A 17,593-nucleotide genomic window follows, 5' to 3' on the forward strand; every position below is an offset into this window, starting at 1 on the left:
CCCGACGAGATCGGATCTTTCCACTCCATGATCTCCAGGGCTTCCGAGCTTTTCCAACTCTGCCCTGAGGAGAAGAAAAAGGAAGGCTTCCTTTATCAGCGGCGCGAGGCCAAGAGGAAGACGGTCCTCTCAGTGCCTCTGTTGGACGACATTTGGGATGAGGGCCTTTCCCTCCTCAAGAACCCTTCCACGACGCCAGCTAGAAGAGACCGGTACGAGAAGAAGTACCGGGTCCCGGATACGGCCCCCCTGTGCCTCCGGGCGCAGCCTACCCCGGACTCTGTCGTCTCCGCGGCAGCCAGGAAGAAAGCGGGGGGGGGTGCGGCCTCCACATCGACTTCCCCGCCGGACTGCGAGGGAAAGAAATTGGATGCTATGGGACGTAGAGTCATCTCGTCGGCAGGACGATTAAAGCGGCCAACGCCTTGGCTATCGTGGCCCGCTATGACAGGGAGCTCTGGTACAAGATAGCTCCCCTGCTGGATTTTCTGCCGGACGACAAGAGGGCGGAGGCCCTTGAGATCCTGCAGGAAGGTGAGGTGGCCTCGGACCACGCCATCACCGTGGCGACGGACATCGCCGACACCGGGTTCCGCCAGCTGGGCAACGGCGTTTGCCTTCGACGTCGTGGATGGCTCAAAGCTACGGATTTCCGGCAGGACGTCCAGACCAGAGTCCTGGACATGCCCTTTGACGGGAACAACCTGTTTGGGAAGACAGTGGACGATTCCCTTCAGGCCATCAAGGCGGATACTGAGACGGCCCGGGCCCTTGGAGTCCTGCAACGACGGACGCCCTTTCGGAGCGGCGGAGGCAAGGGCGCCTCCAAAGGTTCCGGCGGCGGTTTCGCTTCCTACCGTCAAGCGGCCCGCTCGTCGTCGCAAGAGGCCTACAGAGGACGAGGCAAGTCTAGCGGACCCCGCCGTCGTCGCCAAGGAGGTCAAGGCCGCAAGGCCGCGTCCAAGCAGGATTGAACCGGCCGTGGGGTCGGGCCCCCACCGAAGCACCCCGGTGGGAGGCCGGCTGGCGGGCTTCGTCAGCGTGTGGGAGTCCATCTCCACCGACCGTTGGGTGCTGGACGCCCTGGCCCGGGGCCACGCGCTCGAGTTTCAAAGAAGGTGCCCGCGCGTCCCCCCCGTGGCCAGGAAAGAACTTCACGTCCCTCAACTTCTCCTGGAGGTAAAGGCGATGCTCAGAAAGGGCGCCATCGAACTCGTCCCAAAGAGGCTTCGGGGCTCCGGAGTCTACTCGAGATACTTCCTCGTGAAGAAGAAGACGGGAGGATGGCGCCCCATCCTAGACCTGCGACGTCTGAACAAGTTCATCAAGGCGCAGAAGTTCCGGATGGTCACCCTCCAGCACGTCCTGGGTCAGCTGGAGGAAGGAGACTTCCTATCGTCGTTGGATTTGGAGGATGCCTACTTCCACATTCCCATCCTAAAGGGGCACCGCAAATTCCTCAGATTCGTGGTCCAAGGGCGTCATTACCAGTTCAAAGCCCTTCCCTTCGGACTACGGTCGGCACCCAGGGTATTCACCAAGTGCCTCGCACCGGTGGCGGCGCAGCTGCGCCGCGAGGGGATTCACGTCTACCCCTACCTGGACGACTGGCTCATCCGCGCCAAGACGAGGGAGCTCGCAGTGGTCCACACGGCAAGGACCGTCCAACTCCTCACGGACCTGGGATTCTCCGTGAACTACGCCAAATCCCACCTGGTGCCCGCGCAAGTCGCACTGTTTCTGGGAGCCAGGCTCGACACAGTGTCCCTTCTGGCCTCCCCGTCGGAGGAGAGGACCAGGACCATCTTGGGCAAGGTGCAACGGATGTTGGTGGCCGACGCGGCCAAAGTGAGGTCCATCAAGTCCCTCCTCGGGATGATGTCTTCCTGCATCTACCTCATTCCCATGTGCAGGCTCCGGATGCGCCCGTTGCAAGAATTCCTGGATGCGCGCTGGATCCAGACGACGGGCAGCTTCGAGGAAAGGATCAAGCTCGACGAGAGTTTCCGACGAGCGATACGGTGGTGGGGCACCCGCGCGCATCTGACGGCGGGCATGGACTTCCAGACCCCAGCCCACCAGGAGACTGTGACCACGGATGCCTCCCTGGAAGGGTGGGGAGCGCACACCGAAAATCTGCACGCAAGGGGACTCTGGCTCCCGACGGAGAAGTCCCTGCATATCAACGTCCTGGAGCTCCGTGCAGTGTTTTGGGCCCTCAGGTCCTTCCTTCCGTCCCTCAAGGGCAAGGTGGTGAGGATCTTCACCGACAACACCACCACCATGTTTACATCAGGAAAAAAAAACACCATCGCCGACTCACTCAGCAGGGAGCTGCGCTCGTGCCACGAGTGGGAACTACGGCAGGATCTGGTGGATCGCCTCTTCCGACGGTGGGGCACACCCCAGATCGACCTGTTCGCGACGGCGACGAACGCCAAGTGCCGGAGGTTCGCCAGCAGGTTTCCCCAGACGAGGAGCATGGGCGATGCTTTCTCGTTCCCCTGGGAGGGCCTGTTCCTCTACGCGTTCCCTCCCTTGCCTCTGCTAATCCGGCTCGTCAACCAGCTCAAGAGGTCACGGTGCAGGATGATCCTCGTCGCACCTGCGTGGCCGAGGCAGATATGGTTCCCGGACCTTCTGGACTTGTCAGCGTCCCCGCCGATCAAGCTGCCGGCGGACGCGGATCTACTCTCCAGGGAAGGAGGCGCCATCCTCCACCACGACCCGAAGTCGCTGAACTTGCAGGCCTGGCTCCTGCAGCGCTAGAGTTTGGAGGATACGACATACCGGCCGATTGCAGAGAGGTTCTTGCAAAGGCCAGGGCGTCCTCGACTCTTAAATGCTACGGACACAAATGGAAGAGGTTCTCTGTCTGGTGCCACGCACAGAAGATTAACCCTCTACGGATTACGGCCCCCCAAGTACTGCCGTACCTGCTGACGCTGGCCAAAGCTGGTCTGGCACACGCGTCCATCAAGATTCATCTTGCTGCGATCTCCCGATACACCAGAACCACGGGGCGGACGTCCTTGTGGTCTCATCGTCTGGTAAAAGAGTTCATGAAGGGACTGTTCAGATCGTTCCCGCCGGTGAAGGCTCCGGCCCCGGCGTGGGAGCTCAACGTGGTGCTGACCAAGCTCATGGGACCTCCGTTCGAGCCTCTGCACTCGGCCCCGTTGAAGTTTCTATCGTGGAAAACAGCTTTTCTTGTGGCCATCACCTCCGCACGACGAGTGGGAGAGATCCAGGCCCTTTCCTGCAAGGCCCCGTACTTGACTTTCCACGACACAAGGGTAGTGCTCAGGACGCACCCCTCCTTCATGCCCAAGGTACCGTCGGACTTCCATCTCAACGAACCCTTGGTGTTACCTGTGTTCTTCCCATCGCCTTCGTCGCCGGCTGAGAGGACTTTGCACTCGCTGGATGTAGCTAGAGCGCTGAAGTTCTACGTGGACCGCACGAAGGGTTTTCGGAAGACGTCACAACTCTTTGTGAACTTTGGACCTGTCAATCAGGGGAAGGCTCTCTCGAAGGCTTCCATTTCCAGATGGCTCTCCGGCTGTATCATGTACTGTCATCGGTTGGCAAACCGACCGCTGCCTGGCCGTCCGAGAGCCCATTCCACCAGAGCGATCGCAGCTACCACAGCGTTCCTTTCTGGTGTGCCCCTGCTGGACATATGCAGGGCTGCTACGTGGAGGTCGACGCACACCTTCACAAAGTTCTACTGCGTCGATCGGGATTCCAGGGAGGAGTCCAGGGTCGGCCAAGCAGTGCTGCGCAACCTGTTCGCCTGAGGTGAGCCTGGTGAGGAGGTAAGATGCTTAATGTTGAGTTTGATGTAATGCTTAATGTTGAGCCTTTGCCACCTCCCGTGGTTGTGCATGTGTGTACTGCTATGTATTCTTTATTCATGAGCATGTGAATCCATGCCAGACCCCATGCTGGAGAAGGAACAAGTTACTTACCTGTAACTGTTGTTCTCCAGCATGGGTCTGGCATGGATTCACATGCGAACCCTCCCGCCTACCCCTCTGCGGCTCTTCACTTGGTCATACTGCCACTTCACGTGCTTCCAAATCTGAAGATGGCTGCCAGAGGCGGTGCTTAGGTAGAGGGCAGTCATTGGCTGTGGTCAGTATGACGCAGAGACCAGTGATTGGTTATTACTACGAAAGACAGATCAGAAACGAAACTGATACTGGTTTTTTCTTTACCGAGGATTCCCAGCCTGACGACGGGGAATATTCATGAGCATGTGAATCCATGCCAGACCCATGCTGGAGAACAACAGTTACAGGTAAGTAACTTGTTCCATCCCCCAAAGTCTTTTTTTTCATATATTTACTTACAATGCTACCACCAACAGTTCGAACTTTAGGTGTCTGATCGTATAATTCCTATTTTAAAGGCCTAATTGTATTTTTATACATACCTGTCTAACTGGAATTATTGGTCTTGCTCTGTGTTGACTCATTGTACCCCTAGACCACTCACACCCTCCTTATACTAAGCCTTGCCACCTTGCTACCTTACCTTGATTGTGCTTGGCTAACTTCTCAGTGTCTTTCCTGTTCACCACCATAGTGGCCATGCAAAAACCTCCCTTAGGGTTGATTTTTGGAAATCCATCTTAACACCTATTACCAGGACCCAACCACCTAAATACATCAACTGCTCAGTGTGTGGCCATCTTGGTCTCTGTGCTGTCGCAGATGGCGACCCATGTATTTCCCAGTAGTACAATTGATTTGGGAACTTTAAATGGCAAACAAGCATACATGTGTAATCAAACATTTGTACTGCCTACCACTTACTGTATCCTAATAACACTGTAAAGTCATGCTTAATCCTTTAATACAGGATGGTGTCACAGAATGTTTCAATGTTAGTTTGAATGTTGCACTGCCAATGAGAATGATTGAATTATTTTCATGTGAGAATATGTATTTGATGGAGTTACAGGATGTGAGCTATGTGAAATGAATAGTTGAAAAAATGTTGCACTACATGATTAAAAAAGGTTAGTATAATAAACTTACTGGTAGTACTGAAATGCCTTCTTTTAGTTCCTATAATCCAGTAGATTACCCAGTACATTTAAAAAATATGTTCTCCCATATTTCCCAGTAGTATAATTGATTTGGGAGCTTCAGCTGGCAAACAAGCATACATGTGTAATCAAACATTTGTACTGCCTACCACTTACTGTATCCTAATAATTCTGTACATTCATGCTTAATCCTTTAATACACAATGGTGTCACAGAATGTTTCATGTTGGATTGTTCATGATTATAAGCACTGTAAAAACTTGAGGTCAATATTAGCCAGTCTGTCGTGGTACTCAGTTTAAAGACCTCAGAATGATGAAGGACAGATTAAGCCCTGCTGGATTCAAACCTGTGACTACAGGCTGAACGCAGATGTGCACTTTATTCGTAGAGCTAGAGCTGTTTTACAATAACTGTCGGCTTGTGTAATTGATTTCCAGTGAGAGGAACGTGTACAACATACCAAAACTTCAATTGGAACTATTTAAGCCTGATTAGGCACCAAAGTCCACAGATCATGTGATTGTTCATCTAGTAGACATTTGCAGCTGAAAAATACTTGTTACCTTTCAGAATTAAAACTGTTATTTTCCAGAAAATACTAACGGATGTCTTTTATGGAAACAACAATATCTCCTAATACACTAATTGTCATATTTGTTGATGTAACAGCTGTACAGTATACCAATTAAACTATTTGTGTTCTCTTTATTTAGGTTACTGCAACACTGCAATGAAGATAGTTTGAATATTGCACTGCCAATGAGAATGATTGAATTATTTTCATGTGAGAATACTTATTTGACTGAATTACAGGATGTGAGCTATGTGAAATCAATAGTTGAACAAATTTTGCACTACATGATTAAAAAAGGTTAGTATAATAAACTTACCGGTAGTACTGAAATGCCTTCTTTAAATTACTATAATCCAGTAGATCACCCATTTACAGTACATTTCAAAAATATGTTCTCAACAGTTCATGTTTCTTATTTTGCAATTCTGCTCTACTTGCTTTTCTTTGACAAATTTTCTAATCTGGAAGGCTACTTCAGTCATATTCCTCCTCTTTTGAAACATCTTCACGATAACCTTTTACAGTTCGGGCCGTGTAAATTCAACTCTGAGGCTACTACTCAAGAGGCGTAGAGCCACTGATGTTGCAACACATTTGCGAGTTGTATCAATGCAGTCTTCTGCCCTTGAAATCAGTTCAGTAACCTTTTTTTGCAGCATTATTGATGCTGAGATTCAGACCCAACAATAACCTTTTCATTCATTTTCCTTTAGAGTGTATACTTTTTGCAAGTTTTCAGTAATTAAGTTTGCTTCCAACAAAACATTGTGGATTTCGGGCCCCCAGTGTATGTTAAAAGACCACAACTCTGGTATTTCTTGCTGAGCACCTCCAAGTGATCAGAGCAGGAGGCCAAGATGCTACTGACTTTGCTCAGATGAAGTAAAGTTTCTTATATTTGCTCTTTGATTAAGGGCTGTTTAGTCTTTGCTACAAATCTACTCTGCACAAAGTGGATTCAGAATGAGACTATTCAGTGATTGATTTAATTAAAGCTACTTCTGACTGTTGACTGCGGATTGACTACAATATGTCGGAAGAGCTACTTGTTCCTCTGTGCTGTGCATTGCGTAGCCCTGCCTAGCCTGGGAATACATGCAAAATAGAACCTGCAGCTACTCTGCCTGAAAGATGACTTCAGTTCCTCATAGTTTCTCTGAGGGCAGTGCTCCAGATGAGATTTTGAGGTGGGAGTATTTTACTCACTGTTTTTAAACTTTGAGAGTAAATGTGACTTCGAGAGTAAAAATTACTGTTCTCCTTTGCAAGAGAGTAAAATGTATGTGCCATCCAGCCGAAGTGTGCAAAAACTATGGAAATCATTACCATGAAGCAGCTTTCTGCACTGTGACAAAATACACCTTTCATTGCTTCTCTAAGGTCTGGCCATTTGATCTCTCCTGTATACATTTAAATGTTGAAAACACAAAAACCAAGCTAATTACATAGTAAAGCAAACATGAATTGTAGTGTGTTTTGAGGTTCGATAGCAGAATTGTCTTTTGATGTTTAATGAACGTCCTCATTTCCTGGACCTATTACTACCTAATGGTTTGCCATTGTTATGATACAGAGGGCAGAGAGGCAAGGACTCCATGCTAAATTCTATACCTAATATCATGGTCAAATGGGTATTTACATGTGCGTTTGGCAAAGTGCTGTACATAGAACCTATTTATCACAGTTATCACCAAACCGAAGTCGGTACTCCTTTATCAACCTCAAAAGGATGAAAGGCTGAGTTGCCTTGCTGGGATTTGAACCTGCAACCTACAGATCACGCATAGATCGCAGTAATGAGCGCTAAACTGGCTGAGCTATCTTATCGGCTAACATCCTTCAGAAGTCGGTATACTGAGTATCGACTGAGGTATAATAATTACAGTGCCTAGATCTTGAACGAACCATGTATGAAGCTCTACATAACCTACATAATACCTATTTCGATTATCACAGGAACAGGTTTTGCTGAGTTTCTATTTCAATAACAAGTGTAACTTTAATTTGTTTGTTTTTAACAGCGCTTGCACTTCTAGAGTGTCAGGTTTTGGATGTTTTAATTGTAGTCTCGAATATTTGAGAGGTTAAAACACCTGTGATTGGTGTAATGACAATCACTCACCCTTGACCAAAGACTCTGCTGCCACTGGCCATTTATAGTAATGTACCCCATTGCCTGCAAGTTTCAATGGATGTAAACTAGACCGTGCATACTCATCATTTTACACACTGTTTTTATAATTAGAGTGTACATTAAATTATAAGTGTAAAAATTATCTGCCTCTGCATGATTATGCACACAGCACTTTAACTCTGAAAAATACAATTGTGCAATACTGGTTTGCTTTCACTGGAAGAAAAAGCTTAATTTGTTACAAAATATTAATTCTCAATTTCAACTGAGCTTTCCATTTATTAATTATAGAATCCTAAAATGCTAGGAAAATAGATTCCAAGGTGGCCGCCGACACCAGATAGACGTGTGTGGACGGCGCTCTGGTGCTCCCCTGCCTAAAAAGCAGACCCACCACCCCAATTAGGCAGCAAAAGGAGGACTAGAGAGGAAATAAGCCCCTCGAGCTGGGGGGGCACACTGAAGAACATTCCTGGAGGCGGTCTCTGCAGTTTTCTTCGCAGCGTAGCTGAGGCTGGAATGCAGCGTGGGCCGGCCCGATCTCTGGAGGAAGGGGCAGGAGTCTGCCAAGACGGAGAATAAACTGAGCCTCCAACCTCAGGGACGATCTGGCGTGGGGGGGCCTTCGCGATCCCAGGAGTGGGCACCCAGTGGTGAGTGCCGAGTTCGGTGGGCTGGCTGCGGCGGAGGAGTTGATTGAGTCGCCCGTCTCTGAATCAGATTTTTCAGATCGGGTGTGTGCTGCCTGGACTAAGTGGCGGCAACCCTGGCGACCCCGGAGGGGCTGATTGCCGGGGAGCGCCGACCAGCAGAGCCCAGCAAGACCGAAGGGAGGCGTTGGAGCTGCCCGCCTCAGCTGGCATCCCACGAGCCCAGATTGAAGCAGCCCGACCTGCAGGGGGCCCCTGGGCTTGAAGCCGGCCCGTGGTGGGAGGAGAGGTAGAGGCAAGAGCGAGGTATCTGGGGTGCTAATGGAGCGGCCCGGACTACGGAGTAGGTGGAGCGGAGGAGCCTGGCAGGGCGGTTCGGAGACTGGAGGGCTGCCGGACGCGAAGTATACAGAGGTGAGCCTGTGTGCCTGCGGTGAGGGGGCGACCCTGGGCTGGAAATCTCTGGAGCGGTGGACAGAGCAAGGAGGGCCCCCCCCCAGCGGGAATCTTGCCGTGAAGTGGCCCCAGCCCGAGCAGAGAAGCCATTCTGGGAAAGGCCTTATCCAGGGAGGCAGAATCTTTAATCGGCACCTAGGGCGAAGGGCAGCCCAAAGCAATACACTCAAGTGGAAGCCAGGACTGTAAAAGCCAGTGGGGCACCTGGGATTCATATAAGAGGCCCCGCAGACGATAAACGTGCTCTCCTGGGGGATTCCGCCCACCACTCAGCCTGTTCCTTACAACCTCCTAACCTCCTGCAACAGGAGAGGCGCAGGAAAGGATCCGCAGTGCTGGGGCAGTTCCCCCCCCCCCCCCTTGCTTGGCCTGACCACCGGAGACCCCCAGGACCACATATAGTATGCTCACAGGAGACGATAATAACACAGAGGTGTAGTGCTTTCACTTCAAAAGGACTACAGGACCTAATCCCCTACCTAGAACGTAAGGGTGAGCCAGAAGAACGAGGCGACAGGAACCTCCGCCACATCTGAAGACTAGGGACCGTCTCTTCCTGAGCCAGATGGAAGCACGTCCAATTTACCCACAGATTGAGGGGGCAGCAGGGCTCGAAAGAATTGCAGAGAAATAATCGGTACCTGACCCCACAATCATGTCATCGAACAATAAGAATAAACCAAATAAAAGTTGAGTGCCTCAGGGGGACGGCTCAAGTTCGCTTTTAACGATGTGGGCGAACAGAGACACCAGCGAAGATCACAGGGACCTGCAGGAGGGGGCCACGGGCCAAAACCAGACAACAGATATGGGCACAACACATATCTCACGACGAGATCTGCATGGCGAACTGCTCTCCCTACAGTCCACTCTGGCGAGAACATTTCCAGAACAAATTCAACTACTAAGAACAGATATCAATTTGCCGGTGGTGGAAATTAAGCAGGAGGTAGGCCAATTGGGAGAGAGGACCGACATCATAGAAAAGGGTCTACAAGAGGTGGGCAAAGAAACTATGGAAAATAGTGAAGCAATAGAGAGACTGGACATTACAACGCAAAACTTGGAAATCGCGATGGAAGATTTGGAGAATAGGGCCTGACGGATCAACATTCGGATGAAATTGCTGCCAGAATCAGTGCACGACAAGACTTCAAAGAAATAGTCCAAGGAATATATGCGAGCCTGCTGGGGGAGACTGCCCCGGATAAAATAGAGCTGGACAGGGTGCACAGAGTGCGCCGCCTCAGTAGAAGCCAGGGTGGTAGACCCAGGGATGTCCTAACTGCCTTTGCAAGATATTCACAAAAGGAAGCGGTCTTGAGGGCGGCCAGGCGGAACGAACCAATTCTATTTCAGGGTCAGCGAATTGAATTGTACTAAGACTTGTCTAATAGTACCCTCCTCAAGCGACGCCAGATGGGGCAAGTAACCGCAAAACTTAAAGAGAAAGGGATCAAGTACAAATGGACATTTCCATTTGGCTTACTTTTCGACTGGGACGGCACACAGAGGAGGATAACCACGCTGCAAGAAGGAGTTGACATTTTACTTATGGAGCTGGATCACGGTCAGGAGCCGGTCAATGTAGGAAAATCACCTGCGATTAGAAGAGGAGTGAGACCCAGACCGTGGGAGTGGTCAACAGTGGGAGAAGGGAGAAGAAGGAACCCAGCTCTGCAGGGTCCCACCGGGAAGGAAAGAGACACAGACTCGGCTGTGAGAGAGAGGGCGGAACTCGGGGGGGGGGGCGGTAGTCCGGAAGGTATATATGTTCGAAGGGGTGGTGGCCAACAAGGAGCAAAATGAAGAGTGGAGAGCAAACATCATGGGATCAGAGAGGGCGAAGACGCCCAAGATGAGGGTGGAGACTGGAAGCCCCAAAGACGGGGACTTTAGGGAGGGGGGAGAGTTTGGGGGATATGGGTAAAAGAGGGGGGGTGGGAAAGGTGCATACTGGGAGTTTGAGTGGGGAACTAAAGCCAAATTCAGGGTCATGGGTGGACAGAGGGGGAGGAGCATTGATGGGGGAATTCATAGGGGGAAGGGGGTAACCACAAAACCTGCACTTAAGTGGGTGACTCATAACGTTAGCGGCCTTAACTCCCCACTGAAGAGGAAAAAATGTGAGCTTTTCACCAAAAGAGAAAGGCCAGATTTCCTGGGGCTACAGGAGCCGCATTTACTACATAAAGATGAGAACCGTCTTAAGCTACGGGGCTTTGACCAAATCCTCCAGCCATCGGGGGTGACCAAAACAGGTGGAGTGGCCCTAGCTATTAAAAATACTGTGAATTTTAGGGTTGGGGAGACCATAAGGGATAAAGGAGGCAGGTATCTAATGGCAATAGGCAAATTGGGAGATGCTGCTTTCACAATAGCAGTTATCTACGTTCCAAACTCAGGCCAAGACGCGTTTCTGCAGACATTCCTGACGAAGATGGAGGAGCATGCGCGAGGGCATATAATTATACTGGGTGACCTGAACATAGCATGGGACAGAGCCAGAGATAGATCGAGGAAAAAGGACACGGGGAAGGGGCTGTGGCCTCGCCAGAATTTAGGTAGAAAATGTCCGCTTGGGTTTAAGAGATGTGTTGAGGGAAATTCTCGGGAACGCGGAAGGATATACCTTTCTCTCTGAGGTACACGGGACGCAATCAAGAATAAATTATATCTGGTTGTCAGCGGGCCTGGTGGGTAAAGTCCGGGATATGGAAGTGGGCCCCATGGGGATAGCCGACCATAAAACCTTAACAATGCAACTAGATATGGGAAATGGAAGAGGGGGGATATGGGGGTGGAAATTCCCTGAACATCTAATGCGGGACCCAGTGCTTAGAGAAGAAATGGAGGAAAAGATGAGACATTTTTTTGAGCATAACAAAAGGGGAGATACAGGGGAAGATGTCAGATGGGATGCGTTCAAAGCCACAATGAGGGGGGAATTTATAGCGGCCAAAGCAATCGGACACAAACAACTTCAGGCCCTGGAGATTCAGCTTGAGTGGGAAGTAGAAGGAGCGAGGAAGAAGGTGGCGGAGGCTCCAACTCGGAACAACCAAAGGGAGTATAGAAGGGCAGTGGGTCAGCTGGGGATTCTGCGGACTAAAAAAGCAGAGGGGGTCTTGCTGTATGTGAGACAAAAATACTATGCAAAAGCAAATAAGGCCGATGTCCTATTAGCGCGTCTCCTCCGGGGGACAAAGTCAAGAAACACAATTACGGCCCCAAAAACGGAGAGTGGGGTTAGAACCACACGACTGGAAGATATTCAGGAGAGTATGGTCAAATTTTACGAGACGCTGTACACATCACAGGTCCCCCAAGCTCAGGTACAGGAGGACTTCCTGGGAAAAATAACACTACAAACACTCAACAGGGAAGCCCAAGCTAGTTTAAGCCAAGCAATTTCTGAGGAAGAGGTGAGAGGGGTCATAGCAAAATTGCCCTTGGGTAAGACACCAGGCCCCGATGGCTATTCGGCGTCTTTGTATAAGATCTTCTCGGGAACTGTAACACCACATTTAACCCACCTATTCAACTTTTTCAAGGATAGAGGCCAAATAGCTGAATATATGAAAGAAGCTAAGATCTCCTTGATCTTGAAGCCAGGAAGGGACCCTGCGGTAAGATCATCCTACAGGCCGATAGCTCTTATCAATGTGGACGCTAAAATATACACAAAAGTCATGGCCAATAGATTAGAGAGGTTCCTTCCAGCCCCGATTCACCAGGATCAGGCAGGATTCATTACAGGGACGCAAACATCGGACAATATAAGGAGGTTGGCTCACCTTCTTGAAAAGGTGGACAAAATGAACACTCCAGCGGTCTTACTAGCTTTGGATGCAGAAAAAGCGCTTGACCGGGTGGAGTGGTCATTCCTCTTCAGAACCATGGAAAGGATGGGATTGGGGGGAACCTATCTGCAAATGGTAAAAGCAAACTATGCTGGGCCTCAAGCACGAATCATAGTAAATGGAATGATGTCCAGATCGTTCCGTCTGCAAAGGGGAACAAAGCAGGGCTGCCCCTTATCCCCACTCCTGTACGCCATCTACTTAGAGCCTTTACTGCAGACAGGGCCACCACGAGGCACAGCTGGGCTTATAGAGGGAGATGGGAACAAATATTGGGCAGGGACATAGAAAAGAGGGATTGGGAAAAACTGTGGAACAAGATCCCTAAATAGCAAGAGCCTCCCAAATTCAAGAGGCCTGGTACAAAATCCTTTTCGGATGGCATTATACACCATTATACACCAGCTCGATTGCATAAGAACATCAGGGGCCTGTTGAAGGGGTTGTGGGAAGGAGGGCACGGCGGAGCACATATGGTGGAGGTGCCCAAAAATAGAACCCTTTTGGAAAGAAATCCGACTGGCGCAGGAACAGGCATTTGGAAAGGGGGAAGCAAGGCCCTGGAACAAATATTATTGGGTATTAGGGGTGAGGGTGAGCGAGGGGACCTAAGCCAGAGAAAAAGCCCAAGTTCTGCTAACTGTAGCAGGTATGACACTTATCGCCCAAAGATGGAAAAGCACGAATATTCCAACGTTCAAAGTCTGGGAATTAATCGTGCTGGAATGGGCCTCGTATGCTATGAACAATGCTCAGCAGAACTTTGCGAGGGAGTGGGGGGGTCACAGGATTGGTTGGCGGCCGCAACCCCTTAAACATCTGGATCTATGTTGAACTCCTGGGCTCAAGGCAAACCAAAAATTAATGAGAAAACACCTAAGGGGGCACCAGGGGGCTGGAGGGGTTGGAATTGCATTGTTTGCTGTTAAAAAAATCTAATAAAAACAAATTTAAAAAAATGCTAGGAAAATAAATATGCACAGTGCTTCTGTTTGCTCTTTGAGCATCTACCCACAACACAGCAGAAGCTGAATAGAAATAAATAATTTCTTTTATCACAATGTGAAGTTTTTTTTTTTTTTAAATGCTTCAGAGAAATTAATTCTGTTTCAGAGGCTTTTCGCCATGGCTTGCAATTACATCAACGTAGATAAAAAAGGAAAAGAAGCGTTTCCGTTTGAGTTTTGGCTTCATTTTTGTTTGGATCTTACTTTGGCCCCCCCTGCCCTGAGGCCTGTGTTTCCATTTTCGTTTGGGTTTTACCTTCATTTTGTTAATAACTTATCCTTGCCTCTCCTTGGTTGCCCACCCTCCTATCATTCAAGCTTTCCTGCCCCCTCCCACTTCCCATTGGTCCACGACCAGGTTATGGGACAGAAATCAGCTCATTCAGAGTGGAACATGGAGACCGGTAAATGGTAGCAATGGTCAGGGTGAAGGAGGGCGAGATAACCAATTTGCATTACAGGCTCTCAAGGGAAGAGTAGAGCTGACTGGATAAGATGGAAGAAGGAACCCACTCAGGGAAGATTAAGGCAAACAGCACTGCTAGCACGGTGAGGAAAATTATCTTAAATCCGTCAGCTAGGAGGGAGGCAAAAGCTATGACTGAGCTGGCATTTAATAGAAAAACACGAGGGGAGTTGATTCAAAGATCAAAGAGCCTGATTTGATCTCCTGCCGTTATTATCGACTATTTGCAACACAGATAAACGGTTCATGGAGCAAGTCTTTTAACTCAGAATGACATTCTCATACGTACAGGCAAACCAAACCAACATACAAAGCTGTCCCTGAAAGAAGAACACCCTCCCCCTGTCGGGGGGGCCTTCCCTAGGTTGCCAGTGGTGCGCCGCCTATCTACTAGGGATAGCGGGAGAGAATATGTCCCTCGTCGCCACTTTTCACATTCATTGAATCATCCTTTCAAATAATAACCCCAAAAGTGCCAGAAGAAAGTGAGACTATACTTATTATTAGATCATGTTTCATCTGCATCTGTGGGAGACGTCCTACCAGGGGATTTCTTGGATTTCTTTCACCCTCTGGTCTGGAGGCTCCAGCCGATGGCAAATGGTACTCTTGGGTACTAAAATGTACCTCTATGTAGGGATAACCTAAAAAGAGTACAGTGTATGTCTGATTTCTCACGTATCCTAGATCTATTCCATGGATATCGATATGATCATGAGAGAAGATCACGATCTATGGGGTCGACTGGTTTCAATGACAGATTGTGGATAGTGTCATCTTTATCAGGAGTGATTGCTTCTAGACAAATGGTGTTACTCCAGCGTGTATCCACTTGACCAGATAAGGTGGTCACCTCCGTCCCCTAACCAGCTACTGATTACTGCTTGGAGGCTGGTGGTTACTGGTGGTCGAGGCAGCACATACAGTTAGTGCATTGCTTGTATTTATCTGTGCTCCTCGTAGTCTGCGAGAAACCGCATCGCCACATTTGCATTTCTGCTTGTCAAACGAATATGTGCTGGAGTAACACCATTTGTCTAGAAGCAATCGGTCCTGATGAAGATAACACTATCCACAATCTATCATTGAAACCAGTCGACCCCCGTAGATTGTGAGATTATTTCATGGCCATTTTCACAACATCGCTATTGATAGACACTGTTCCATCATCTCCAAACTAGCTCTGGCCATCCCACTGACTTCTCCCCCTCGGATCGTATCACGGCGTGTGCTGCGTGACACCAGCATTAAGTAGAACCCTGCCCCTGTGTGCGCATGAAAACACACATCATACACAGTGACAGATAGATGATGTACAGTGCACACTGGTAAATTTAACTGAAGGGGCTTAAATGTTTGCACCAATTATGCGGGATCGACAGAGCACAGTGGGGGAGCCCAAATCAAACAAGTGGTGCTCGAGTGGGTTACAATTATGCATTTTACAGCACTTTCTTTTAAAAATTGGGTAGAGTGCCATGCAGGTAGCCATTGGTTTTGTATGGTAGCACGTGGAAAACCCCAATAGTTGCAAATCAACCGTGCACAGGAACGTTTTCCAATGCATTTAATGCCACCTTTGCCCACAACATATGCCACTGTAAAAATATATTCATGCTGGCTGTTCCCATGCATGTCCATGCAGACTGCACCAAGAGATGCCAATATTACCATATAAGGACTCCCAGTTAGTAAAAAGGCCATGCCAAAGAAAGTATACTTGGGCTACCTGTGCACCACAAGTGTAATTATTGGCTAGACCTTCAATGTGGTCCAGTTTAGCCACGTAGTAACACTTATGTTGGGTTTACCCTTGATGCATGGTCATGTGCCTCAAGGGTAAAGCAAAACAATCATTGGAAATGCCAACAGTTTGGGTTTTCGTGTAGGCATGGGAAAGGTACTGCTGTATTGGTATTAACTGGCCGTTGGGGGTAGCAGCTGCAAAATGGGTTGAATACCTGAACATTTAATAGCAGTGCCTAGCAAATGTCTAATACGTATGCACAAACCAGAACTGTTGGCTTTGCCAATGCTTGTTTTTAACAGGACCTCAGTGGCACGCATGGTGCTTTTGAATCGAGTGGCTGAAGACGGACTTGGTCAAGACATGTTTATTACACCAGTGCCATGTTTACAACTCCAATTAAGTTATTAGCATGCCCACACTTAGACAGAATTGTGAATACTAGCATGTCCAGACTTAGATAGAATTGTGATTATTAGCATGTCCACACTTAGATAGAATTGTGAATATTAGTATGCCTAGACTTGGATAGAATTGTGAATGTTGGCATGTCCAGACTTGGATAGAATTGTGAATGTTGGCGTGTCCAGACTTGGATAGAATTATGAATGTTGGCCTGCGTCGTATCTGGATGGGACTTTGAATATTGGCATGTCCACACTTAGACGGAATTGTGAATGTTGGCATGTCGACAATTAGATAGAATTGTGAATATTAGCATGTTTGGACTTAGATAGAATTGTGAATACTAGCATGTCCAGACTTGGATAGAATTGTGAATATTAGCATGTCCACGCTTAGATGGAATCGTGAATACTAGCATGTCCAGACTTGGATAGAACTGTGAATGTTAGCATGCTAAAGGTCAGGTAACCCACTAACCAATATAAGCTCAAACTCTCCATACTTATCTCACTCAAAAAAACTCACACAACCATCTCTCTCACAACAATCCGCACGCACTTTACAACACTGCAACAACACATAAGCCGAAGCAACAACACACGCGGACTGACACAGATCCAATACCCGCACCAAAGCTCAGTATCTGGTGTATACCGAGCTGAAGCTGCCAACAGAACACCCCTCCTCACTATCCTACTCCCTCTTCACCTATTAACCCATCCCACCTTATCATTTACAGATCCGCCAGAGCGCCTGGGGACCAATTCCGTTGGTGACGGTGCGTGGTACAAGTACCTTTAACATTTAACAGTATCTTTCAGACGACACCTTTTGAGAAAACACTGGCAGGCACTTTGAGTGTAAACTGTAATGGTAAGGTTTAATTAACGCCAGCTCAAAAAGTTCCCATGAGGAGGTATTTTGGGTGGGTGGGGTCAAGAACTGGGAGGGCATTGCCATAGGGCTTAGCATGGCCATGGGCAGTCAATGAGTGGGCAAATAACCAAACACCTACAAGCTTTGTATCCCGCCTCATATGCCATTTCTAACTTATTTGTACTCTATGATGTCAGTGGGCCTGAACTTCCAGGATCCAGGCTCTGGCAAATAATGTCTGCCCGGATCCCCGATCCTGCTCCACAATCCTGGGACATCTATGTGCACTATATACATTTATTTTAGAATGGTGTGGTGCAGGAATTTGATCTGTGGTCGCTAGGTTCAGATGTGAG

At 48.7% G+C, this 17,593-nt stretch overlaps 1 protein-coding gene across 1 annotated transcript in view; it reads left to right on the forward strand.

Annotated features, from left to right (window-relative positions):
* The window catches only part of UBE3C (ubiquitin protein ligase E3C), a 2,658,557-nt gene that overhangs the window by 674,682 nt on the left and 1,966,282 nt on the right, over positions 1-17,593 (forward strand). The window contains exon 7 of the mRNA XM_069647972.1: positions 5,773-5,930. Within this exon, the coding sequence (XP_069504073.1) occupies positions 5,773-5,930 (158 nt within the window). The remainder of the gene's footprint in view (positions 1-5,772; positions 5,931-17,593) is intronic.

This window comes from Ambystoma mexicanum, chromosome 2q (genome assembly GCF_040938575.1).
Source record: "Ambystoma mexicanum isolate Mex_15411 chromosome 2q, UKY_AmexF1_1, whole genome shotgun sequence".
In the NCBI taxonomy this organism is placed as follows: Eukaryota; Metazoa; Chordata; class Amphibia; order Caudata; family Ambystomatidae; genus Ambystoma; species Ambystoma mexicanum.